The sequence below is a fragment of the Schistocerca americana genome, chromosome 8 (genome assembly GCF_021461395.2).
Source record: "Schistocerca americana isolate TAMUIC-IGC-003095 chromosome 8, iqSchAmer2.1, whole genome shotgun sequence".
NCBI classification, from domain to species: domain Eukaryota; kingdom Metazoa; phylum Arthropoda; class Insecta; order Orthoptera; family Acrididae; genus Schistocerca; species Schistocerca americana.
The window spans coordinates 49,219,017-49,246,052 of NC_060126.1; the positions used below are offsets into that span (position 1 = coordinate 49,219,017).

At 45.4% G+C, this 27,036-nt stretch overlaps 1 protein-coding gene across 1 annotated transcript; it reads right to left on the bottom strand.

The window, feature by feature from the left end:
- Nucleotides 1-20,226: 20,226 nt before the first annotated feature.
- On the bottom strand, nucleotides 20,227-25,088 carry LOC124545517 (androgen receptor-like). Its single transcript, XM_047124464.1, has 3 exons — nucleotides 24,905-25,088; nucleotides 24,104-24,383; nucleotides 20,227-20,275 (listed from the first exon to the last, which is right to left on the bottom strand). The coding sequence occupies exons 1-3, from the start codon at nucleotides 25,086-25,088 to the stop codon at nucleotides 20,227-20,229; spliced, it is 513 nt and encodes a 170-aa protein (XP_046980420.1).
- Nucleotides 25,089-27,036: the final 1,948 nt, after the last annotated feature.

Here is a 27,036-nt window from a genome sequence, read left to right on the forward strand (position 1 = left end):
ATGAAGCGGTCTCCGCAGCAACGCATAGTTTCAAAGGTTGGCACTACCACGAGACACAGACGACAGCGCCCTCTAGCCGGTGCTGTCGAGCTCTACGAGCTCCGCGCACTTGGAGCGCTATGAGCTCGAAGGAAAGGCTTTCTTACGCCGTATCGTAACACTGGATGGGACATGGGCCACATCATACGAGTCAAAACTGAAACGCCAATCCAAAGAATGGCGTCGTCATTGGTCGCTGCGAAAGTCGAAAGAGCATCGGGGCCCCAGTATGGTGAAAGTTACGGCGATTCTCGTGTACGACTGTTATGGTATTATCCTAATGCATTACGTTCCTCCACGGCAGACCGTCAATGCACAGTATTACTGTTCGTTTTTGGAGCATCGCCTGCGACCAGCTTTGCGAAAGAAGCGGCTAAACTTTCTGCGCAACCCACCCAACATTCTGCACGACAATGCGCGGGCGCATACAGCGCAAGCTGTGGCTGCTGTGTTCGGTCGATGGGACTGGGAAGTACTGTACCATACACAACACATCTCAGACTTAAGTGCTTGTGACTTTGATTTGATTCCGAATATGAAGGAACCACTTCGCTTCAGAACTGTTCCAGACATTCGACAGGCAGTATACCGTTCAATTCGCATCATCAACAGAACAGTCTCTGCTAACGGTATACGAGGTGTATTCAAGTTCTAAGGCCTCCGATTTTTTTTCTAATTAACTACTCACCCGAAATCGATGAAACTGGCGTTACTTCTCGACGTAATCGCCCTGCAGACGTACACATTTTTCACAACGCTGACGCCATGATTCCATGGCAGCGGCGAAGGCTTCTTTAGGAGTCTGTTTTGACTACTGGAAAATCGCTGAGGCAATAGCAGCACGGCTGGTGAATGTGCGGCCACGGAGAGTGTCTTTTATTGTTGCAAAAAGCCAAAAGTCACTAGGAGCCAGGTCAGGTGAGTAGGGAGCATGAGGAATCACTTCAAAGTTGTTATCACGGAGAAACTGTTGCGTAACGTTAGCTCGATGTGCGGGTGCGTTGTCTTGGTGAAACAGCACACGCGCAGCCCTTCCCGGACGTTTTTGTTGCAGTGCACGAAGGAATTTGTTCTTAAAAACATTTTCGTAGGATGCACCTGTTACCGTAGTGCCCTATGGAACGCAATGGATAAGGATTACGCCCTCGCTGTCCCAGAACATGGACACCATCATTTTTTCAGCACTGGCGGTTACCCGAAATTTTTTTGGTGGCGGTGAATCTGTGTGCTTCCATTGAGCTGACTGGCGCTCTGTCTCTGGATTGAAAAATGGCATCCACGTCTCACCCATTGTCACAACCGACGAGAAGAAAGTCCCATTCATGCTGTCGTTGCGCGTCAACATTGCTTGGCAACATGCCACACTGGCAGCCGTGTGGTCGTCCGTCAGCATTCGTGGCACCCACCTGGATGGCACTTTTCGCATTTTCAGGTCGTCATGCAGGATTGTGTGCACAGAACCCACAGAAATGCCAACTCTGGAGGCGATCTGTTCAACAGTCATTCGGCGATCCCCCAAAACAATTCTCTCCACTTTCTCGATCATGTCGTCAGACCGGCTTGTGCGAGCCCGAGGTTGTTTCGGTTTGTTGTCACATTAAACTGTCGCACCCACGAATGCACTTTCGACACATCCATAACTCCATCACCACATGTCTCCTTCAGCTGTCGATAAATTTCAATTGGTTTCACACCACGCAAATTCAGAAAACGAATGATTGCACGCTGTTCAAGTAAGGAAAACGTCGCCATTTTAAGTATTTAAAACAGTTCTCATTCTCGCCACTGGCGGTAAAATTCCATCTGCCGTACGGTGCTGCCATCTGTGGGACGTATTGACAATGAATGCGGCCTAATTTTAAAACAATGCGCATGTTTCTATCTCTTTCCAGTCCAGAGAAAAAAAATCGGAGGCCTTAGAACTTGAATGCACCTCGTACTACGCCTTCCGCATCGCGGGCAACGGTTTCTACACAACGCTGGTGACTACTTTGAAGGACAGTAACAGGTGTAAACACGCAATTCTTTTGTATGGGTTGTGAATAAATAGTTGCCACTATCTAAGTTCCGTCCGCAGCTCGTGGTCTCGCGGTAGCGTTCTCGCTTCCCGAGCACAGGGTCCCGGGTTCGATTCCCGGCGGGATCAGGGATCTTTTCTTGCTTCGAGATGACTGGGTGTTGTTGTGTCGTCTTCATCATCATCATTCATCCCCATTATGGTCGGAGGAAGGCAATGGCAAACCACCTCCACTAGCACCTTGTAGGGCGGCGCGGGTCTCCTGCGTCGCTCCCCTGCGCTCTGTGAAGGAGTATGGGACTCATCATCATCATCTAAGTTCCAACCCTCGTATTCAGTGATCGCGACTGATTGCCACGATCAACACTGAAGAAAATCCATCTAACTGTTGAACAGACAGGCCTTGTCTCTTACGAATGTGATGCTCTGGTGCCTTGGTGGATGAGGGTTTCAGACACGGGGGTTTCCATCTGCAGTTTATTCTTATCCTGTACAGCGGAAAACACTGGAGATTTTACAGCGTGCAGGAGAAAAATAAAATGTGAATGTAAACCCGAGTCCGAACCATCATCCACCGAGGCAACAGATCATCAGTATCACAAGTTCTATCTTCTACACTGGCCCTTATTGTCGCTTATGCAAGCAGTTACCCGGGTTTTCACTCATTGATAGACTTCTCGGATGTCCTCCTGAGGGATATCATTCCACATTCTGTCCAGCTGGTGCACCAGATCGTCAAAATCCCGATCTGGTTGGAGGTCTATGACCATAATGCTCCAAAAGTTCTCAATTGCGGAAAGCTTCGGTGACCTTGCTGGCCAGGGTCTGTTCTCCAGTATTTCATTTCTGCTAAATTTTGACTCGTCCAACGCTGTGCTGAAACTGTTTTGTAAAATACCCAGGCTAATATGTGTCGTTAGTATCGATCTCTGCATACCACTGGTTGCTGTTTCTATTTCGGTTCAAACTACTGTGCAGCTCGTCTTGTCGGTTTCTGATACCCTGTTACGCAATTTTAGAACTTGACGTTGACGAACATATTTTTGTCAACAAATGTGTCAATAGCTGCATTCCAGTGTTTCCGTTTTCGTAACATGAAATTTATTTTTGTTTTAGTTTCGTAAGTGCTACAGTATATTGTTCTTGTCATTTAATTATATTTTTGTGATTATGGCTCATGTTCCAATTTCGAGGATATAGGTACCAGGTGACGTTTCGTAACTGAAACAGCTTGCTCAATAAATGAATCCAACACAGTTTTGTGTTACAAATTTTATGAACTGTTGACAACTGCCGGAAGATAATGTTCGTCATTCTCGAAGGGTTTCTCTCTGTTCACAAACGCTGGGAATATACAGGGTGAGTCACTAATTATTGCCACCTAGAATATCTCCAAAAGTATGATAGTTGCTGAAAAGTTTGTGGGACAAATGTTGCATGGGACAACGGGGGCCGTAATATGACGTTGGTATTTTGTTGGTAGGTGGGGTCGCGTCAGAGATATGAAATTCAACTTTGTTTTTTTAAATGGAATGCTATAGTTTGATACTTATTTTCTGATAGCGGCTATCAAGACGAATCCAATGATGTGTAACAGTAAGGTCTTTGAAGGTCCACGAAGGTCAAAAAGGTGGCATGAACGTCCGTTTACAGAAGCTGTTCGAAGTAATGACCACTGGTATCAATGCAGTATTCTAATCTTCTTCAAATGAATTGAGTGGTATTGCTTATCACTTCGGCACTTATCGAAGCACAAGCTCTGACAATTCTCTCTCGTATATCTTCGCTGAATACGGCGTATCCACCTAAAGTGCCATTGGCATATAAATACCATTCGATGGTTTCGCAATACAACACTAATAGGAACGGTAAGGCTAGTATCGTCGAATCAAGCGGATGTGAATGATGTAGTCCTTCTAAGAACAAGTCGATATGCTTCTCATTTACGGAGAATACCCATGAAATTCAGTGAGAGCTAGAAACTTGTACGCTGAAAGATATCCTCAACGTACTCACCCTACACGTCTTACGTTTAAATATGTGTATGATAAACTGAGAGCAACTAGATCTTGAACGCATCGGAAATATATCCGGCAAGGAAAGTTACTAACAAGGAAACGGGGCACTCTTGCCACTGTTGTTCGATATCCCTGTGTCACTTCGCGTCAAATCGCAAGGGAATCTGGCATGAGCCAAAGTAGTGTTGTTCGTGTTCTGAATCGCCATAAATATTCTGAGGTGTGTGGGGTTGATCTGTTATTCTGTTATTCTGCACAACGGATTAATCTGAGATGTACCCTTTACCCTGTGGCTCCTGCAAGATGCAATTTCCACCCCCATACTACTACAGAAGTCAGATAGACGCTCCTAACGTTCTAAAGAGAAATGCCTGAAAAACTTTCAGCAATAAATATCTTCTGGAGTCGTCCGCTGTAAGGAAATGACACAAAAATTCACAAAATTTCTTATGTAACTAGTGGGATACTTGGGTACTGGAGTAGTGCTAGTTAGTGTAAGAAAAACATGAAACTAACGAAAGTTATTATTTATTTTGCAAAAATTCTGAGAAATCACAATGGCACTTTTACTTATGAATTGAACAAGTTATATCCTGGTTCTTTTCGTAATGTGAAGTTACCTCCCAAGGATAGGATTCGCTAATGAAATTTCTATACAAAGTTTAAGATGGTTGTTGACTTGGCTGAATGGCTGAGAGGGGCGCCTACTCAACTTGAATAATTATCCTTTAGAATGTTGCTAGGTACGATCGAGGCTGTCGCATGTGAAATGCAGTGAAGTGTACTGTTGTGGAGGAAATATGGGGATCGCAATAGCTGTAGGGCACAATACCGTAAGCTGCGATGACTGCTGTCTGCGCCGCTCGCTGCTGACAAATAAGATAAGACAGTTCTATCTGGATTGACCTTCGCCAATCAAACTCTCCCTATGCCTTGATGAAGTCAAGGATTCCTATTTGCCCCTAGTCTAACTATTGGCATGGTACACCTGTCAGATAACCAGTCCACCACGATGCTACTCAAAATTTGCTCGCAGGCGTTTAACTATAACTCTGTCCATTCACACCGCACAATAAGTGTGTCGGCCAACACAGTGAACAACACGTAATCGCAAGGACTCAATATAGAGTAGCACTTCGATTCGCTCTCGAGAGAGGTGCTCTCCCAGTGAAGTACTGAGGAGAGACTTGTTCCTCGCTCCAAGAGCGACAACGGAACGGCGCCTCTCCACACCAGGCGTGAAGGGGTATACCTTTCGGTCTCTTCCATTATTCCTTCAGCTCAAGGCGTCAGAAATATCGTCTACCAATCAGCATTGCTCTTCTAAAACGGGAGAATGACGTTTCGTTTAAGGCGACCAATCCGGAAACATGTAGCATTGGTGTTTGGCGTTTGCTGTCTCCCTGTGAAAAACTCTGAAACTATGTGCCATGTGTAAAGAACGCGTAGGATGGCCGCACAATGTAGTGGAAATTGCTTTTAAGCCGAACACGGGGTCATTCGCCCTTTTCACTCGGGCCCACGCTGTCCGCCACAAGGGCGGTCACCGGCCAACATAAGCTGGGTCGTCTTCTGAAGGGACCAGTGTCCCGTTGTGCGGTTTCTTTCCCGAACTAAAAGCTTTTGTGACTGTCGTGTCTGGAATGTATGTGTGTACGCCAGCCTCGAGTATTTCAACCACAGTGCACTTACTTGTTAATTGCATATCGTTTACACGAATTCATACAACATTGACTTTACCTAATCGAGTTTTGGTTCGAATGAAGCATGTTGATGTGCGGAATATGATTGTGAGGGCGGAATATGTAAGCAATGAAGGTCAGGAGACCACGATGTCTTACAATATCATCGTTACCATATCAGTCTCCATCAAGAATTAACTGGTACGGATTGTATGCATGGCATTGAATTCTGCTGATTGGCTCAACTTCAGATTCAGAGGGATTACACATTTATTAATTTGATATTATTTACTGACGAGGCTACATTCGCAAACCATAGAAATGTTAATTTGCATAACATGCATTATTGGGCGACTGAAAGTCCATGTTGGCTGCGGCAAGTTGCACACCGAAAACCGCGGTCGATGATTGTATGGTTGGATTCTGGAGGACAGAATTACAGGTCCCTGTTTCATCGAAGGAAATCTTAATGGTAGAAAGTACATCACATTCCCGCAGGAAACATTAGGTCTGTTATCGGAAGAAATACCTGTAGTAACATGGAACAGAATGTGGTATCAACACGGTGTGTGTCCGGCACATTTTTTGCTGATGGCTAGAAATGAGTTGCAGAGACAATTCCCAAATCCTTGGATTGGACGCGGAGGGGATGTCGTGGCCGGCTCCTTCGCCAGATTTTTTCCAGTGTAGATTCGTAAAAGACCTTGTTTATAAAGACGTTCCAACTACACCTGAAGATATGCGAGAGAGAATTGTCAGAGCATGTGCCTCGATAAGTGCCAATGTGATAAGGAATACGACTCGATCCGTGATGAGAAGATTGCAGCACTACGTTGATATCAATGGTCATCACTTCGAACACCTTCTGTAAATGGAAGTTCATGCTACCTTTGTGACCTTCGTTGACCTTCAAAGACCTTACTGTTACACATCACTGGATTCGTCTTGATAGCTGTTGTCACAAAATAATACCAAACAATAGTACCCCATTTAAAAAAAAAGTTGGCCTTCATATCTCTCAAGGGACCCCATCTAGCAAGAAAAGACCAACGTCATTTATTGTCCCATGCAACTATCGTCCCACAAACTTCAGCTCCTATCATACTTTTGGAGCTATTCTTGGTATCACTGGTTAGTGACTCATCCTGTATATCGAGTTTTTTCTTCAGTCTGCCTTCCGTTAACAAGAGAAATGTCAGAACGGTTTCTCTTGTAACATTACACTTCCGGAAACCAAACTGACATTCATCTAGTGTTGTTTTCGTATTTGGTGTCTTCATTTCGCACACTGGTTTGACGTAGCTCTCGCACTATTTTATACTATGCAACCCGCTTCATACCCGCATAGCTGCTGCAGCTTACAACCACTTGAACCCGCTTACTGTTGTCAATCCTCGTTCTATGTCTACAGTGTTTACCCACTACACTTCCCTCCATTGCCAAATATACTATTCTTTACTGGCCGAGGATGAGTGCCATCAACCGATCACTTCTTTCAGCTAAGTTTTGCCATACATTCTTTCTCTCCAGCACGTTTCAGTACCTCGTCACTAATTATCAGAGTCAACCTTCAGCATTCTCCTGCAATACAACATTTTGGAAGCTCGTATTCTGTCCTGTCTCAACCGTCAATCGTTCAAGTTTCACTTCCGTACAAAGCTTCGCTCTGGAGAAACACCTTCAGAAAACAGTTCATGATATTTAAATTTATAACAAGTTTCTTGTGGTGCACGTTTTAGCACAGCTGTAGATAAATTGGAGTAGTTGATAGGAAAAACGCCTTTTTCGTGCTGCACATTAATTTTTTTTCAGTTATGCACTCAGCCACGTCTCATTTTCAGTGGCTAGCCTGGGATGTTACATGATTTCTTCGTTGCCGCATATTGATAATAGATATAAAACAGTTTATGGAAGATTTTTATGACAAAATGGAAAGGTACTCACAGATCAGAGTCTAATTCATTATCTGAAAATCAAACAGCTTTCCCTCGTGACGCAAAAACGGTTCAAAATTTCAAATTTTTCGTGGAGTCGCTGCGTTTTCGTGCCATATTGTGTCGTCGTAACTGCCGCCTGCTTCACGTCTGCTGTGCAGCGAGCTACGTTAGTTTAAGTATTAACTGTATTTTTCTTCCGTTTCACTTCTTCTTCCGTGTGTTTTTGCTTTTAGGAAGCTTTCACTGTCGAGTGCTAGTAATAGTGTTCCATAGATTTCGCGTTTGTTTTGAATACAGTCAGAGAATCCCTTTAGTCAGCCATAGTGCCAGTAGTGCTAGTGTTAGTTTTGAACAGAGTCCAGAGACAGGTAGTGCTATTTTCATTGTTTTCTACTAGAAGTGTCTAGTAACCACAGTTTAGTCAACTATCAGCCGCCTTTAGAGAATTAGCAGTCTAGTGAAAAGTTGATTAACTCTCTACAGTAAATTGATTTATTAGGATGGATAGGATGTGTGACTGCTGTGTACGGACGCAGGAAGAGCTGACCACTGTTCGCGAACAGCTGAGCGTGTTGATGGCCGCGGTCAGCCGCCTTCAGGCTGCTGCCTCGGAGTGTAGCGACAGTGGGGAGTCTTGTGCGTCGCATGGTACACCCCAGGTGTTACATGCTTCACCCACTGTCCCTGCTGTCGAGACATCTTCGCGGGTACCGGGCGCGGTTGTGCCACCCTCTCCCCAAGGGGTGTGGCCAGTTAAGCGCCGTTCGCGGCGCACGAGGCGGAGAGTCAATGTGGAGGCTGGCTGTGTGGCATCGCCCACTCTACCTGTGGGTAGACATGTGGCCGCTCCTTCAGCAAGGTCCGAGCGGGCACACGGGGGGAGGGGTTTATTAGTGTTTGGGAGCTCCAACGTTAGGCGGGTTATGGAGCCCCTTAGGGAAATAGCGGAATGGTCGGGGAAGAAGACCACTGTTCACTCTGTCTGCTTGCCGGGGGTCTCATCCGAGATGTGGAGGAGGCCCTGCCGGCGGCGATAGGGAGCACTGGGTGCACCCGACTGCAAATTGTTGCTGATATCGGCACCAATGACTCCTGCCGTCTGGGTTCAGAGGTCATCCTCAGTTCATACAGGCGGTTGGCTAACTATTTGTAGTATCGTTCCCAGAACCGATCGCGGTCCTCTGGTTTGGAGCCGAGTGGAAGGCTTAAACCAGAGGCTCAGACGATTCTGCAGAGATCTGAGGTGCAAATTCCTCGACCTCCGCTATCGGGTGGAGAAATGTAGGGTTCCCCTGAATAGGTCAGGCGTGCACTACACGCAGGAAGCGGCTACAAGCGTAGCGGAGTACGTGTGGAGTGCACATGTGGGGTTTTTAGGTTAGAGAATTCGCTCCCTAGGTCCAACAAGACGCCTCCTGAGACGCGGCAAGGTAGGAGTAGGCAAAATGCAACAGGGAATAACAATATTAATGTGCTAATAGTAAACTGCAGGAGCGTCTATAGAAAGGTCGCAGAACTGCTCTCATTAATAAACCGTCACAATGCCCACATAGTACTAGGGACAGAAAGTTGGCTGAAACCAGATGTAAACAGTAATGAATTTCTGAACTCAGATCGGAATGTATACCGCAGAGACAGGCTGGACAGCGAAGGGGGAGGCGTGTTTATAGCGATAAGAAGTGAAATAGTATCGAAGGAAATTGACGGAGATCCGAAATGTGAAATAATTTGGGTGAAGGTCACGGTTAAAGCAGGCTCAGACATGGTAATTGGATGTCTGTATAGGCCCCCTGGCTCAGCAGCTGTTGTGGCTGAGCACCTGAAGAATAATTTGGAAAATATTTCGAGTAGATTTCCCCACCATGTTATAGTTCTGGGTGGAGATTTTAATTTGCCGGGTGTAGACTGGGAGACTCAAACGTTCATAACGGGTGGCAGGGACAAAGAATCTAGTGAAATTTTTTAAAGTGCTTTATCTGAAAACTACCTTGAGCAGTTAAACAGAGAACCGACTCGTGGCGATAACATATTAGACCTTCTGGTGACAAACAGACCCGAACTATTTGAAAAAGTTAACGCAGAACAGGGAATCAGCGATCATAAAGCGGTTACTGCATCGATGATTTCAGCCGTAAATAGGAATATAAAAAAGGGTAGGAAGATATTTCTGTTTAGAAAAAGTGACAAAAAGCAGATTTCAGAGTACCTGTTGGCTCAACACAAAAGCTTTTCTCAAGTACAGATACTGTTGAGGATCAGTGAACAAAGTTCAAAACCGTCGTACATAATGCGTTAGATGAGTATGTGCCAAGCAAGATCGTAAGAGATGGAAAAGAGCCACCGTGGTACAACAACCGAGTTAGGAAACTGCTGCGGAAGCAAAGGGAACTTCACAGCAAACATAAACATAGCCAAAGCCTTGCAGACAAACAAAAATTACGCGAAGCGAAATGTAGTGTGAGGAGGGCTATGCGAGAGGCGTTCAATGTATTCGAAAGTAAAGTTCTATGTACTGACTTGGCAGAAAATCCTAAGAAATTTTGGTCTTATGTCAAAGCGGTAGGTGGATCAAAACAAAATGTCCAGACACTCTGTGGCCAAAATGGTACTGAAACAGTGGATGACAGACTAAAGGCCGAAATACTAAACGTATTTACCCAAAGCTGTTTCACGGAGGAAGACTGCATTGTAGTTCCTTCTCTAGATTGTCGCACACATGACAAAATGGTAGATATCGAAATAGAAGACAGAGGGATAGAGAAACAATTAAAATTGCTCATAAGAGGAAAGGCCGCTGGACCTGATGGGATACCAGTTCGATTTTACACAGAGTATGCGAAGGAAGTTGCCCCCCGTCCCCCTTCTTGCAGCGGTGTACCGGAAGTCTCTAGAAGAGCGTAGCGATAAAAAGGATTGGAAAAGAGCACAGGTCATCCCCGTTTTCAAGAAGGGACGTCGAACAGATGTGCAGAACTGTAGACCTATATCTCTAACGTCTATCTGTTGTAGAATTTTGGAACACGTATTATGTTCGAGTATAATGATTTTTCTGGAGACTAGAAATCTACTCTGTCGGAATCAGCATGGGTTTCGAAAAAGACGATCGCGTGAAACTCAGCTCGCGCTGTTGGTCCACGAGACTCAGAGGGCCATAGACACAGGTTCCCAGGTAGATGCCGTGTTTCTTGACTTCCGCAAGGCGTTCGGTACAGTTCCCCACAGTCGTTTAATGAATAAAGTAAGAGCATATGGACTATCAGACCAATTGTGTGATTGGATTGAAGAGTTCCTAGATGACAGATCGCAGCATGTCATTCTCAATGGAGAGAAGTCTTCCGAAGTAAGAGTGATTTCAGGTGTGCCGCAGGGAAGTGTCGGAGGACCGTTGCTATTCACAATATACATAAATGACCTTGTGGATGGCATCGGAAATTCACTGAGGCTTTTTGCGGATGATGCTGTGGTATATCGAGAAGTTGTAACAATGCAAAATTGTACTGAAATGCAGGAGGATCTGCAGCGAATTGACGCATGGTGCAGGGAATGGCAATTGAATGTCAATGTAGACAAGCGTAATGTGCTTATCATTTAGCTACAATATATCAGGTCAGCAACTGGAAGCAGTTAATTCCATAAATTATCTGGGAGTACGCATTAGGAGTGTTTTAAAACGGAATGATCATATAAAGTTGATCGTCGGTAAAGCAGATGCCAGACTGAGATTCATTGGAAGAATCCTAAGGAAATGCAATCCGAAAAAAAAAGGAAGTAGGTTACAGTATGCTTGTTCGCCCACTGCTTGAATACTGCTCAGCAGTGTGGGATCCGTACCAGATAGGGTTGATATAAGAGATAGAGAAGATCCAACGGAGAGCAGCGCGCTTCGTTAAAGGGTGATTTCGTAATCGCGAAAGCGTTACGGAGATGATAGATAAACTCCAGTGGAAGACTCTGCAAGAGAGACGCTCACTAGCTCGGTACGGGCTTTTGTTGAAGTTTCGAGAACATACCTTCACCGAGGAGTCAAGCAGTATATTGCTCCCTCCTACGTATATCTCGCGAAGAGACCATGAGGATAAAATCAGAGAGATTAGAGCCCACACAGAGGCATATAGACAATCCTTCTTTCCACGAACAATACGAGACTGGAATAGAAGGGAGAACCGATAGAGGTACTCAAGGTACCCTCCGTCACACACCGTCAGGAGGCTTGCGGAGTATGGATGTAGATGTACATAACACTTTTACTGCCATTTTCCGTGTCTACAGTGCTGTTTGTTTTGAAAGGGTTACTAACGTTCCCGGTTTTTGCTTTCACTTGCTTCTTGTTCCACTGTATGTTGCTAACGTCAGTTTTTGTGTGAATGTAACTGTGTGTACATTCTTTTAACTCTGTACACTTAGGAATAGGACTTTTGGTCATCTGTTGGGATTTTTGTATATGACTTAATCTGTTAGTGTAAACATCGAGTGGCTACTCATGTTCTCTCTCTCGTTTAATAATAGCTTATTTTCTGCCTTTTCTTGTGTATGTTACACTTTCCTTCTAAAGTTACACTACTGGCCATTAAAATTGCTACACCAAGAAGAAATGCAGATGATAAACGGGTATTGATTGGACAAATATATTATACTAGAGCTGACATGTGATTACATTTTCACGCAATTCGGATGCATAGATCCTGAGAAATCGGTACCCAGAGCAACCATATCTGGCCATAGTAACGGCCTTGATACTCCTGGGCATTGAGTCAAACAGAGCTTGGATGGCGTGTACAGGTACAGCTGCTCATGCAGCTGCAACACGATACCACAGTTCATCAAGAGTAGTGACTGGCGTATTGTGACTGGCCAGTTGCTCGGTCACCATTGATCAGACGTTTTCAGTTGGTGACAGATCTGGAGAATGTGCTGGCCAGGGCAGCAGGCGAACATTTTCTGTATCCAGAAAGGCCCGTACAGGACCTACAACATGCGGTCGTGCATTATCCTGCTGAAATGTGGGGTTACGTAGGGATCGAATGAATTATAGAGCCATGGGTCGTAACACATCTGCAATGTAACGTTCACTGTTCAAAGTGCCGTCAATGCGAACAAGAGGTGACCGAGACGTGTAACCAATGGCACTCCATACCATCACGCCGGGTGATACGCCAGTATGGCGATGAAGAACAGACGCTTGCAAAGTGCGTTCACCGCGATGTCGCCAAACACGGATGCGACCATCATGATGCTGTAAACAGAACCTGGATTCATCCCAAAAAATGACGTTTTGCCATTCGTGCACCAAGGTTCGTCGTTGAGTACAACATCGCAGGCGCTCCTGTCTGTGATGCAGCGTCAAGGGTAACCGCAGCCATGGTCTCCGAGCTGATAGTCCATGCTGTTGGAAACGTCGTCGAACTGTTCGTGCAGATGTTTGTTGTCTTGCAAACGTCACCATCTGTTGACTCAGTTATCGAGACGTGGCTGCACGATCCGTTACAGCCATGCGGATAAGATGGCTGTCATCTCGACTGCTAGTGATACGAGGCCGTTGGAATCCAGCACGGCGTTCCGTATTACCCTCCACATATTCCGTATTCTGCTAACAGTCATTGGATCTCGACCAACGCGAGCAGCAATGTCGCGTGATCCTTGAGCAGCGTCGGCCGGAGTGGCAGAGCGGTTCTAGAGGCTACAGTCTGATGACCTCAGAAGTTAAGTCCCATAGTGCTTAGAGCCATTTGAACCATTTTTGAACCTTGAGCAGCCGCTGGTGAAGTATCAGTGCAGCAGTAGGGCAGCAGCTGTGTAGTAGGGAGTCGCATATTTAGCTTTCATATTTGTTTTGTAGTTTGATTGTTAATTTCTTTCCGAGTGTTTGTGCGCCTGCATCTTTAATTACATAAAATCCTTGCGTATTCTTTTATTTGAGAGGGGTTATATTGCTTATTGATAGCTGTGAAGTATAAATTCGCGGAGTCGTTAGTCAGGTGTTTGTTTTGGACAGCCAGTGTTTATTTCGTAGAGTCAGTTAGCAGCAGACGGAGGCCAGTGCAGTTTCATATGTGCTTGCAGAGTGACGTGTGCGAGCAGCAGTAGCAGAATCTAGTCGTATATTCAGTTTTTCGTATTAGTTCCGCAGGTTTAATTCAAATTGCTTTGTGTGTTTGTGTGCTTGCGTGGTGAAATTTTTCGGATCTTTGCGTATTTTCGAATTAGAAAGGGGTAGTATCAAATTTTAATAACGGTAGAGTGTAACATTGCGTAGGCGGTTGTCATTTGTACTAAAACAGGGGTAAGATCGCATTGTAATATCTGTATAATGGCGTAGTCGTGGTCATTTGATTGCTTAGTTCGTAAGAAATTGTTCATATATCGCAGCTCAATCTGGCGCTGCAGTCGCATATTGCTGTTTTTTTTTTTTTTTTTTTGTCGCAACTCGATACGTCCAGATATTAGCAGTAGGGCAGATAGGGCGTGTGCGCGCTGTGTGCGGGCGCAGGAGGAACTGGCCGCGGTTCGCGGGCAACTGAGCGTGCTGTTGGCCACGGTCAGCCGCCTTCTGGTTGCGGAGGGTCTGGCGCGTCGCTTGAGACACCTCAGGTGTCGCTTGCTGCGTCCGCTGACTCAGCCGCCGAGGCACCTTCTAGTGTACCCGGCGCGTTGGGGCCGCCCTCACCTCAGGGTGAGTGGCGGACTGCAGGGCGTTCGCGTTGCTCGAGGCGGAGGGTCAATGTGGAGGCTGGCCGGCTGGCCTCGCTCGTTCATCCTGTCAGTGGGCAGGTGGCCGCTCCTTCAGCAGGGCCCGAGCACGCACACGGGGGCAACAAAGGCTTGCTGGTTATTGGGAGCTCCTACGTTAGGCGGGTGATGGAGCCCCTTAGGGAAATAGCGTACACGGCTGGAAAGAAATCCAACGCGCACTCGGTTTCTCTGCTGGAGGGCCTCAACCGAGATATGGAGGCGGCCTTGCCTGTTGCTATCGAGCGTACGGGGTGCAGTCGTCTGCAAGTAGTTGCTCACGTCGGCACCAAAGATGCCTGTCGCTTGGGTTCTGAGGCGATCCTCAGTTCGTACAGGCGGCTGACGGATATGGTGAAGACCGCTGGCCTCACACGCGGGGTGCTAGCAGAGCTCTCTATTTGCAGCATCGTTCCCAGAGTGGATCGGGGTCCTTTGGTTTGGAGCTGAGTGGAGAGTCTCAACCAGAGGCATCGTCAACTGTGTGACGGTCTTGGCTGCAGATTTCTAGACTTGCGCTATTGGGTGGGGAATTGTAGGACGCCCTACACAAAGGAAGCGGCTATTCGGGCAGCATAGTACTTGTGGCGTGCACAGGGTTTTTTTTAGGCTAGGCAGTAGTGCGAGGTTTTCTGATGAACACTCACCAGTCGACGTGCAGGCAGGGAAACCAGGACGCGCTCAGTGTAAAGACACTTCAGCTATCAAGATATTAGCAGTAAATTTTCATAGTGTTCGGAATAAAGTTCCTGAATTTACCGCCCTCCAGGAAGCGTGTGGCGCGCAAATTATTCTCGGGACTGAGACCTGGCTGAACCCTGAGATAGGTAGTTCTGAAATATTTAGTGACGGTTGGAACGTGTATCGGAAAGACAGATCATACACCGTAGGAGGTCGTGTCTTCGTTGCGGTTGACAAAAATATTGTGTCGAAGTAGAGTGTGACAGTGAAGTTATCTCGACACGTCCAACAGGGCTAGGAGAAATAACGTTAATTGTTGGGTGTTATTACCGGCCACCAAGTTCCACCGTGACAGTACTAGAATCATTCAAAGGGAATCTATACTTTGTATCGCAGAAGTATCCCACTTAGTAATTGAATCGACTTCATTTACTGCCGGTACGATGGACGTGGAAGAATTATGGGCAAATTTTAAACACATTGCAAATCACGCATTGGAGAAGTATGTGCCGAAAAAGTGGGTTACGGACGGAAAAGACCCACCGTGGTTTAACAGCTCAATTCGGAAAATGCTCAGGAAGCAAAGACAGTTGCACTCGCGGTACAAGAAAGATCGGGAGAACGAGGACAGGCTAAAGTTAGTAGAGATTCGTGCTGCTGTAAAAAGAGCGATGCGCGAAGCATACAACCACTACCACCGTCATACCTAAGCAAAATATCTTGCTGAAAACCCAAGGAAATTCTGGTCTTACGTAAAATTGGTAAGCGCGTCGAAGGCATCCATCCAGTCACTCACTGATCAGTCTGGCCTGGCAACGGAAGACAGAAAAACGAAAGCTGAAATTTAAAATTTAGCATTTGAGAAATCTTTCACGCAGGAGGATCATACAAACATACCGCCGTTTGAGTCTCGTACAGATTCCCGTAAGGAGGACATAGTGATAGACATCCCTGGGGTTGTGAAGCAGCTGAATGGGTTGAACATAAATAAATCACCAGGTCCTGATGGGATTCCAATTCGGTTTTACAGAGAGTACTCTATTGCACTGGCTCCTTACTTAGCTTGCATTTATCGCGAATCTCTTGCCCAACGTAAAGTCCCGAGAGACTGGAAAAAAGCGCAGCTGACGCCTGTGTATAAGAAGGGTAGAAGGACGGATCTTCAAAATTACAGACCAATGTCCTTAACATCGGTTTGTTGCAGAATTCTCGAACATACTCTCAGTTCGAATATAATGAATTTCCTTGAGACAGAGGAGTTGCTGCCCATGCCTCAGCACGGCTTTAGAAAGCATCGCTCCTGCGAAACACAACTCGCCCTTTTTTCACATGGTATCTTGCGAACCATGGATGAAGGGTATCAGACGGATGCCATATTCCTTGACTTCCGGAAAGCGTTTGACTCGGTGCCCCACTGCAGACTACTAACTAAGGTACGAGCATTTGGGATTGGCTCGAAGACTTCTTAAGTAATAGAACCCAGTACGTTGTCCTCGATGGTGAGTATTCATCGGAGGTGAGGGTATCATCTAGAGTGCCCCAGGGAAGTGTGGTAGGTCCGCTGTTGTTTTCTATGTACATAAATGATCTTTTCGATAGGGTGGATAGCAATGTGCGGCTGTTTGCTGATGATCCTATGGTGTACGGGAAGGGGTCGTCGTTGAGTGACTGTAGGAGGAAACAAGATGAATTGGACAGGATTTGTGATTGGTGTAAAGAATGGCAGCTAACTCTAAATATAGATAAATGTAAATTAATGCAGATGAACAGGAAAAAGAATCCCGTAATGTTTGAATACACCATTAGTAGTGTAGCGCTTGACACAATCATGTCGATTAAATATTTGGGCGTAACATTACAGAGCGATATGAAGTGGGACAAGCATGTAATGGCAGTTGTGGGGAAGGCGGATAGTCGTCTTCGGTTCATTGGTAGAATTTTGCGAAGATGTGGTTTATCTGTAAAGGAGACCGCTTATACAACACTAATACGACCTATTCTTGAGTACTGCTCGAGCGTTTGGGATCCCTATCAGGTCGAATTGAAGGAGGCCATAGAAGCAATTAAGAGGCGGGCTGCTAGATTTGTTATTGGTAGGTTTGATCATCACGCGAGTGTTACGGAAATACTTCAGGAACTCGGGTGGGAGTCTCTAGAGGAAAGGAGTCGTTCTTTTCGTGAATCGGTACTGCGGAAATTTAAAGAACCAGCATTTGAGGCTGACTGCAGTACAATTTTACTGCCGCCAACTTACATTTCGCGGAAGGACCGCAAAGATAAGATAAGAGAGATTAGCGCTCGTGCAGAGGCATATAGGCAGTCACTTTTCCCTCGTTCTGTTTGGAAGTGGAACAGGGAGAGAAGATGCTAGTTGTGGTACGAGGTACCCTCCGCCACGCACCGTATGGTGGATTGCGGATTATGTGTGTAGATGTAGATGTAGATACGATAAACCGCAATCGCGACAGACCTTTATCAAAGTCGGCAACGTGATGGTACGCCTTTCTCCTCCTTACACGAGGCATCACAACAACGTTTCACCATGCAACGCCGGTCAACTGCTGTTTGTGTATGAGAAATTGGTTCGAAACTTTCCTCGTGTCAGCACCGGCGCCAACCTTGTGTGAATGCTCTGCAAAGCTAATCATTTGCATATAACAGCATCTTCTTCCTGTCGGTTAAATTTCGCGTCTGTAGCACGTCATCTTCGTGGTGTAGCAATTTTAATGGCCAGTAGTGTATTTGTTCTAACTACTTTGACGTCTTTCCCCCTCTTAGTAGGTTTCAATTCATTTCTCCTAAATATTCTGCCCAAGTTGATGAGTAGTCCAATACTTCCATGCTCTGAGATGTTCTTTGTATCAGATATCGAATGTTCTGCTGGTTTGTCCGACATAAACTATCTTCCATCGCTTGTGTCGCATAGTAGTGGGTATAGTCCTACATGCTGGTAGTTGCCTGAGTATTTGACAGTTTTAGAATATACTTTTGGACTGAATAATCTGTTTTGAAAGCTATATTTATGCCTTGTCTTTTCAAAATGTTTGTTATTTTATGTGTAAGTTTGTGCTTCTGCGTCGTTGTGCACCAACCTGAATCTTCTTTCTTTTGTAATGTATTCTTTGTGTCGTTGTTATACATTCACTGCGTGCTCTTGTTTGTGTGGGTTTCAATGTACTTTTGTTTGTGGCTGTGTGTTTTTTGTGCTTACTGACAGTATTTGTTGTTTACTTTAGGCTACTACCAGTACAACATTCGCTCTCCTTCACAAAGAACAGATCATAGCATGGAAATATGGGACAACCCATTACGTTTCTACAGAACACTCAATAGAATTGAATCATAAGCCTACTACTGGACAGAAAAGCAAGAAAATATGTCCAACAAGTAATGAAAGACACCCGCTAACTTTGCAAAATAATTATCACATACACAGAAAAGAGGCAGGAAAGAAGCTCAATCAGTGTTTATATAACAAATAGCTCAACAGATTACCACAAATCCCATTCCTCTCCTGCGTATATCATTAAAAATATACACATAGCCACACAACAACTTACAGAGTCACACATACAGTCAAACATACAACCAATGGAAGAAAACCCCGAGAAAGGTGGCAACACTCTAAAAAAATGACGCTGTAGACACAGAAAATGGCAGTTAACGTGTCATGTTAGGACAACTCAGTGACTATACGAAAAATTTGAGGCTTTTGACTGGTTTTACAACATGAGGCAAAACTCCTTGGTGAATCAGACGCTGATCTGTACGTGTCTTTCTGTTGTAATGTCCCAAAACACCCACTGAAGATGTCTTGTTAAAAAGGCGAAACGTCTGGGTGCATAAACAAAATTTTACAAAATTAACGTACCTCATCCCAAAAGGCGTGTTTCCAGTAAAGTAATGTATTTAAGTTTGTATTCTTTGTTGTCAAATCTATCTTGTGCAGAAAATTCTTTTCTTTGTATTGTCAGCATGCGTTCTGCGTCCTGCCTAGTTGACTCAGTATCACGTATTCTGCTGTCGAAACAGTTAAACTCATGAATCACTTTTAGTGTCCTTTTTTCAGTCTTATTCCTCTACACTGCATGATTTAAATCGACATTAAGTTACTCTGGTTCTAGTTTTGTCGATATTCATCTTACAAACTCTTTTTCAAACGTTATTCGTTATGTTCAACTGCGCTTCCAAGTCCTTTTCCATCTCTGACAAAAATAACCATCAGTAAGCTTAAAGTTTTAAGGTCTTCTCGTTGGAATTTTATTCCCCATCCAATTTCCAGCGCAGCTTGGCCAGCACAGCTTACCGATTGTATAACATCGCAGAGAGGCCAAAAACCCTGTCCCACTCGGTTCTCAACTACTGGTTCCCTTTCATGTCCTTCGACTCTCACAAGCACAATCTGGTTTCTGTACAATTTCTTGATAACTTTTAATCTCTTTCTAATCTTTTTTCTCGTTAGTGCTGACTCGCATGTTCCTACATTTCTCTGGAAACCAATGTGATCTACCCCGAAGTCTGCTTCTACCAATTTTCCTGCTTTTATCGATTTATGTTACTACTCTGCAATCATAATTATTAAACTGACAGTTCGACCATATGTCCACCTGTCAACACCTGCTGCTTTATAATTGGAATTATTACATCTTTTGGGAGTTTAAGATTATTTCGCAGCTCTCATGTACTCTGTCTGCCAGATGAAATAGTTTGGCCATCGCTGGCTTTGTCAAACTACTACAGAGCTCAGTTAAGCCCTCCGGATAGACCACGAATCTGTCTGACTTACCCAATACGAAGAAGGGCTTAACTTCAGACGGAACGTCGGCACCAGTGAACGTTACAATGAAGGCAGAATCTCCTGCGAGACTAACATACAACAATAATGTTATTTTATTTCAACTTTTACAGGTAGAGTCTCACGTCAGTTAAACGGTAAACAAGTTTCCCTTTGGCTAATAACATAAAATCTGCTTATTTCATGTATGAGGTCCAAATACATACACATTGCCAACCAGGCATTTATTTATTTACACACCATTTCCTTCGTCTAGTTACTCTTTCACTTTCAAATTAATGCGACCGAATTCATTTTATATCTTGTGCAGTTGCTTTCATGGTATACGTACTTAACAAAATAATTTTATGGGCTCGCTGAAAGAAAATGTAGCAATGTAGCTGAAAAATTACAAAAAGTGTAAAAGAGTTAGACATTTTTTATCCGATCTTATAATTAAAAGCTTATTCATTTATTACCTGGATACCTAGAACTTTTGACTCCTTTTCCACTTACTATTATGAAAGTTACGTACAACATATGTGACTGAAGAATATTACATACAGTCTATCGCCAGGTTAGTGTCATGAGGGAGGCCATGGCAAGCGCGGTGTAAAGAGGGGAGAGAGGGGCAAAGTTTTTCCCTTTAACTTGAGTTGCTACCAACTCAGAGGCCACGCACCGATCACTTGTTATGGTACAAATGGCACACAGAATTAATGTTTCGTGAAGACGTGATGTAGAGACGTTCGTGTTCAGTTGTGTTGCTTATGAATCGAAGTAATGAATGTTAACTTAAATCAGTCCCGTTGTAAACAGCTCAATAAGGAGAAGTGAAATGACATTTAAAGAATGTACTAAACATCTAACCAACTCTGTGTCTCATATCACAATGCCTTTTGTTTTTGGGAACTCTGAATCGTAAGTGACCCATAAGGACCAGGAATACATTCATCGCTAAATGATTCATTAATAAATACTGGATACACGTTCACCGAACAGCTACAGTGCTACTGTTTGAAGGTTATAGCTGCCAGCTGTTGAAAACAAAAACACGACGTCATACTCAAGACTAACGATTTGTGGCGATATGACTAAAACTAGGGGGCAAAATGACACTCCGATGGGAACAGAGGATAGAACAGAGGATTATAAGAAAAAATGTTTTAAAACAATGAATTTCAGAGTTGTATTTTATAAAAATCATTATTTATTACTGTAAGCTTTATCGCAAGTTTTTAGTAATCGAAACTTGTGATTTCCTTGGCTTTGGGGGAGGGTAGCGGTGGTTCTGGGTGAAGAGGTGCGTTCTGGCACCTAAAAATTATAGAAATTAAGCACTGATACAGAGTCCGTCGTCCAGTACAGTCTTCTGTTTTTCTATATATGTCACGCAGATACATTACACCAAATGGACACAGATACGAGGTGTATGAGAAAAGTAATGAAACTGCTGACAACACTGTGAGAGATGTGGCAACGCTGTGCTGTTCTACTTGTGAAGACCTGTGTGTTCCTTCGTTCCAAATGCTCAGTCTCAGCTCCTACAGCCTTGACGTGGTTTATGAAAGCACCATCAGTGAATAAAAATCTCTCGGTGTACATGCCGCGTCAATTCAGGATAGAACTCCAAGTTTTCGACCAGTACCTCCATGGTCGTCGTCAGATGTAATTTCTATCCCGCGTTGCTTGCAGCGCCATCCCTTGAATCAGGAGGTAAAGTGCGGGAAGTTTTTCTCTGCGATTTTTCTTTGTCCAATGCACTCTTCCAGGTGTTGCTAAGTGCATAGCCGTTGTCTCTGTTAAAGTTATTATCGCTAATTTCGACTGCTTCCCGGATCACAGGATCCCGGTAATTCGATGCGTGGGCTATTACTCTCGTTTCTTCAAATAAAATCTTGTGCTTGTTAAGCAGGCTATGCTCAGCCACCGCTGATTCTTCCAAATACCTGTGTTTCAGGTGGTGCTGGTGCTCGACGCAGCGGTCGGCAACGGTTCTTACAGACTGGCCCACGTAATTCTTGCCGCATTCGCAAGGAATACTATAAATTCCCGGCACGCTTAAGCCGAGACTGTCTTTGACTGGTCTCAACCTCCTGATTCAAGGGATGGCGCTGCAAGCAACACGGGATAGAAATTACATCCATGAAAGTAGAGGGCACCACTTCACTACGCGCCATAACGCTGTTGCTATGACGTATTCCAGCCAATCAGAATAAGTGGGAAAATCGCTAGTTTACGACAGTCAGCCCTGACGACGACCATGGAGGTAGTGGTCGAAAGCTTGGAGTTTCATCCTGAATTGACGCAGCATGTACACCCAGAGATTTTTATTTAAGAAATACGTCACGAAAGACTTCGTAGCCATACAATCAGTGAAGTTGAGATCTTGTTGCGCATTAGGAAAATGGAACAGCGAAATTTATAGCAATGTTGGGCGATAAGGTTTTGTGTTCAACTTCAGGAATCCGCAAGTGTGACCTATGAAAAGTTGAAACAGACCTATGGTGAACACTCCATATCAAAAGCACGGATTTTTCGCTGGCGCAAATCATTATTTGAAGGCCGAGAGCACGTTGAAGATGAACGTCGTTCAGGGAGGCCTTGAACTTTAAAAACAGACGAAAAAGTCGAACGTGTGCATGCTCTTGTGAGATTAGACCAGTGTTTAACAATTAGGATGACGGGAGACCTGTTAAGACGAGTACTTTCATCATACATCAAATTTTGAACGAAGATTTACGGAAGTGAAAAAGTTTGTGCCAAAATGGTGCCAAAAAATGTCACAGGATCAGGACAATCAAAGGAAAATATGCGTTTATCTTTGAAACATTCCCTTAGAAAATTTTTGTAAATGACAGTGCTGGAAAGCCTCTACGTTATTTGATTTTCAAACAGCTGAACGTACTCAGGCATTTCTCTCTTTACTTACTCTGATCAACACTAAAGTGACACACAATATTTTCTTTAGCGCAACGCAGTCTGACTTTCAATAATCCCTACAAAAGAATGGCCCTGACTAACAATAACCTATACCTTTCATGAATCACTTACCTCACAAAAATCGTCGTTACTCAAACTACTGCAATACAGAGATCGCCAATACTGCCAGCTAAATAAAAGATTCTAACTACTGAAGGCACTAACTACTGATAGGCATAGTTAGCAAATGAAAGATTTTGATAGAGAACAAACAATGTATTTACCTTAATAGTGTCCAAAAGTGGTCTCATATACATATATATCAGTTCATGACATCCAGTCTTACAAATTTCCTTTTTCTGACGGACACGCGTCCAGATCGTCCGCTCTCAAAACTCTGCCATCTCTCTCCCCACTTCCACCACTGCTGGCGGCTCACCTCCAACTGCACAACTCTACGCGCTGTTCACATCCAACTGCCTAACACTACTAAAGCAAATAATCGAACAATGCCAACCAGCCACAGACTGCACACAGCACAGTCAGCGATTTTCATACAGAGCGCTACGTGGCGTTACTAACATAAAAACCTAAACAGCCTACTTACATCTTCTTAGGTGACCACGAATGGTTCAGTCATGTGATCACAGGTGATGAATCCTGAATTTTCGACTACGATCCCGAGACAAAGCGGCAAAGTGAGGAGTAGTATACCGAGACATCTGCTCGACCGAAAAAAGCTCGAATGCTCAAATGAAAGATCAAAGCAATGCTGATTTGCCTTTTTGCCAGTAGGAGTATCGTGAAAAAGGAATCTGTTGCTCCAGGACACACTGTCGACCAAGCGATCTACAAAAATATCATTGAGAGCCTCAGGAAAAGAATGAATCTAGTGAGACTGGAGACTGCAGACAAGTGCATTGCGACAACGCTGTGTGTCACTCGACCGCTTCCCTCACTGAACCTTTGACCTCAAAAGGCACTCCTGTTGTACCGCAGCGCCTTATTCACCTGTTCTGAGTCCTTGTGATCTTTTTATTTTTACGAAATTGAAAAGTGCCTCATACGAAAGTCATTTTGGGACTCTGGGGAACATTCAAACAATGTAAACGGAATGCTAAAGGCCCTACCAGTTGAAACCTTTCAGCGCTGCTACCAAAACTGCCCAAGTGTAAACCTTCCGCAGGGAACCATTTTGAGGGGCACAATATTGTTGTCCGAGAAAAAAGAAAAGTTTTGTAGGTAATAAATCAGTCTCATTGCTTTCCTCACACACCTCGTACAATTTGATTCGGCGCCTGGGACACCATCCGGCCTTTGGACCTGTGCATGGCGCTGCCAGCAGGCCCCCGCCGCCCCCGCCGCCCCCGCCGCCCCCGCCGCCCCCTCCGCCCCCGCTGCCCCGGCCGCCACCCGCTGACCTGTCACGCCGCGTCTTTCGCACCAGCCCGCCCCGCCCCGCCTCGCCTCGCCACGCCTCGTCTCGCACCAGAAAGCGCTCTCCCAGCGCCGGAGACCTCGCAAAGCTCTCTTTATACGCCATTCCCCAGCGCTGTCTGTCGTGCCGTGCTTGATAATTACTTCCGCCTGTATAATTTCGAAATTCATGCGCGGAATATCATTACAGCTCTCTCGTTCCTCTTTCCCCCCACCCCCAACCTCCCCCCTCCCCCTCCATACCACAGTTTCTGCTTTTTCCGTCCGCAGTGTGGTGCGGCGCACAATGGCACACTGGGAAGCGCAGCTCTCTGTCCATATATAAATACTCGCTTTTTTCCCTAAATTGTCTCTGATTCTCCTTTTTTTATTTCATTGTACGCCTTTCGTCTGCGGTGCGCTACACAGAACGTTTAAGTTCACAAGCCCGTCCCCTCCCCCCATTTTTTTTCTCTGCAATGCGATTTTCATCCCAGCGTCCCTCTCTGAGCGGCGAATGCGAGAGGGGGCAGAGAGAGAGAGCTTACTCGGCCCGTCCACACGCGTAGGCGCGCACGCCACGCACTCGCTAACTCGTCCGCGAATCCGCCGGCCGTCCGCCAGTGCCGGCTAGGGTGAACGGCGCGGCCTTCAAAACGCCTCCCCCCGCGCGCGGTGCGTAAAATAATAACACGCTGCTGGCGGGGGTGGGCGAGCCGAGGGCAGCTCTGGCGCGCAGGTGGCTGCGCCGCGCCGCGCGTCCTGAATCTCAAAGTGGAGCAGAGCGCCGCTCTCCCAGCGCCCCAGCAGCCGCCCCGCAAATGGGCTCCCGGGCGAGCGTTGCTCCATCTGCCACGTCTGCGTTTCATAATTCATGTCGACATTCACGTGCGTGTTCCCACTGCAGTGTGTCGCACAATATACAAACCAGGAGTAGTTATCAAGTTTTTACACTACTGGCCATTAAAATTGCTACACCACGAAGATGACGGTCTATAGACGCAAAATTTAACCAACAGGATGAAGATGCGGTGATATGCAAACGATTACCTTTCAGAGCATTCACATAAGATTGGCGCCGGTGGCGACACCTTAAACGTGCTGACATGAGGAAAGTTTCCAATCGATTTCTAATACACAAACAGCGTTGCCTGGTGAAACGTTATTGTGATGCCTCGTGTAAGAGGTGAAATGCGTACCATCATGTTTCCCGCTTTGATAAAGGTCGGATTGTAGCCTATCGCGACTGCGGTTTATAGTATCGCGACATCGCTGCTCGCGTTGGTCCAGATCCAATGACTGCTAGCAGAATATGGAATCGGTGAGTTCAAGGGGGTAATACGGAACGCCGTGCTGGATCCCAACGGCCTCCTATCACTAGCAGTCGAGATGACAGGCATTTTATCCGCATGGCTGTAACGGATCGTGCAGCAACGTCTCGATCCAGACAACAACCATCTGCACGAACAGTTCGACGACGTTTACAGCAGTATGGAATATCAGCTCGGAGACCATCGCTGCGGTTACCCCTGACGCTGCATCACAGACAGGAGCGCCTGCGATGGTGTACTCAACGACGAACCTGTGTGCACGAATGGCAAAACGTCATTTTTTCGGATGAATCCAGGTTCTGTTTACAGCATCATGATGATCGCATCCGTGTTTGGCGATATCGCGGTGAACGCACATTGGAAGCGTGTATTCGTCATCGACATACTGGCGTATCACCCGGCGTGATGGTATGGGGTGCCATTGGTTACACGTCTCGGTCACCTCTGTTCGAACTGACGGCACTTTGAACAGTGGACGTTACATTTGAGATGTGTTACGACCCGTGTCTCCACCCTTCATTCGATCCCTGCGAAACCCTACATTTCAGCAGGATAATGCACGACCGCATGTTGCAGGTCCTGTACGGGCCTTTCTGGATACAGAAAATGTTCGTCTGCTGCCCTGGCCAGCACATTCTCCAGATCTCTCACCAGCTGAAAACGTCTGGTCAATGGTGGCCGAGCAACTGGCTCGTCACAATACGCCAGTCACTACTCTTGATGAACTGTAGTATCGTGTTGAAACTGCAAGGGCAGCTGTTCCTGTACACGCCATCCAAGCTCTGTTTGACTCAATGCCGACGTGTATCAAGGCCGTTATTACGGTCAGAAGTGGTTGTTCTGGGTATTGATTTCTGAGGATCTATGCACCCAAATTGTGTGAAAATGTAATCACATGTCAGTTCTAGTATAATATATTTGTCCAATAAACACCCGATTATCTTCTGCATTTCTTCTTGGAGTAATAATTTTAATGGCCAGCAGTGTATTATGACCTTGAGAATACCATGCTGAGAGCAATACACTTGCGATGCTCTTACCCCTTCTCCAGGTACTCGGTCCGCAGCTGGTGGTCTAGTGGCTAGCGTTGCTGCCTCTGGATCACGGGGTCCCGGTTTCGATTCCCGACGAAAGGGGTGGGGATTTTTCTCTGCCCGGGGACTAGGTGTTTGTGTTGACCTCATCATTTCATCATCATCATCATCATCATCATCATCATCATTCGTGACAGTGGTTAGATTGGACTACGTACAAAATATGGTCTGTGTAAAATCTGGGACACTGAACGGACGCTGATGACCGCTCAGTGAACGCCCCACAAACCACACATCATCATCATCATCCACTTGCCGTATGCTTGGTGACACATGTTGGCTTCCTTTGTGAAGTGACTGGTCGTGTAGCGGTTTAAGAAGTTAAAGTTTTCAATTGGCTCTTGAGAAGAAAGGCCACGCATGCACTACTAGTAAAGTTGTTTTATCAGAACGGCAGCT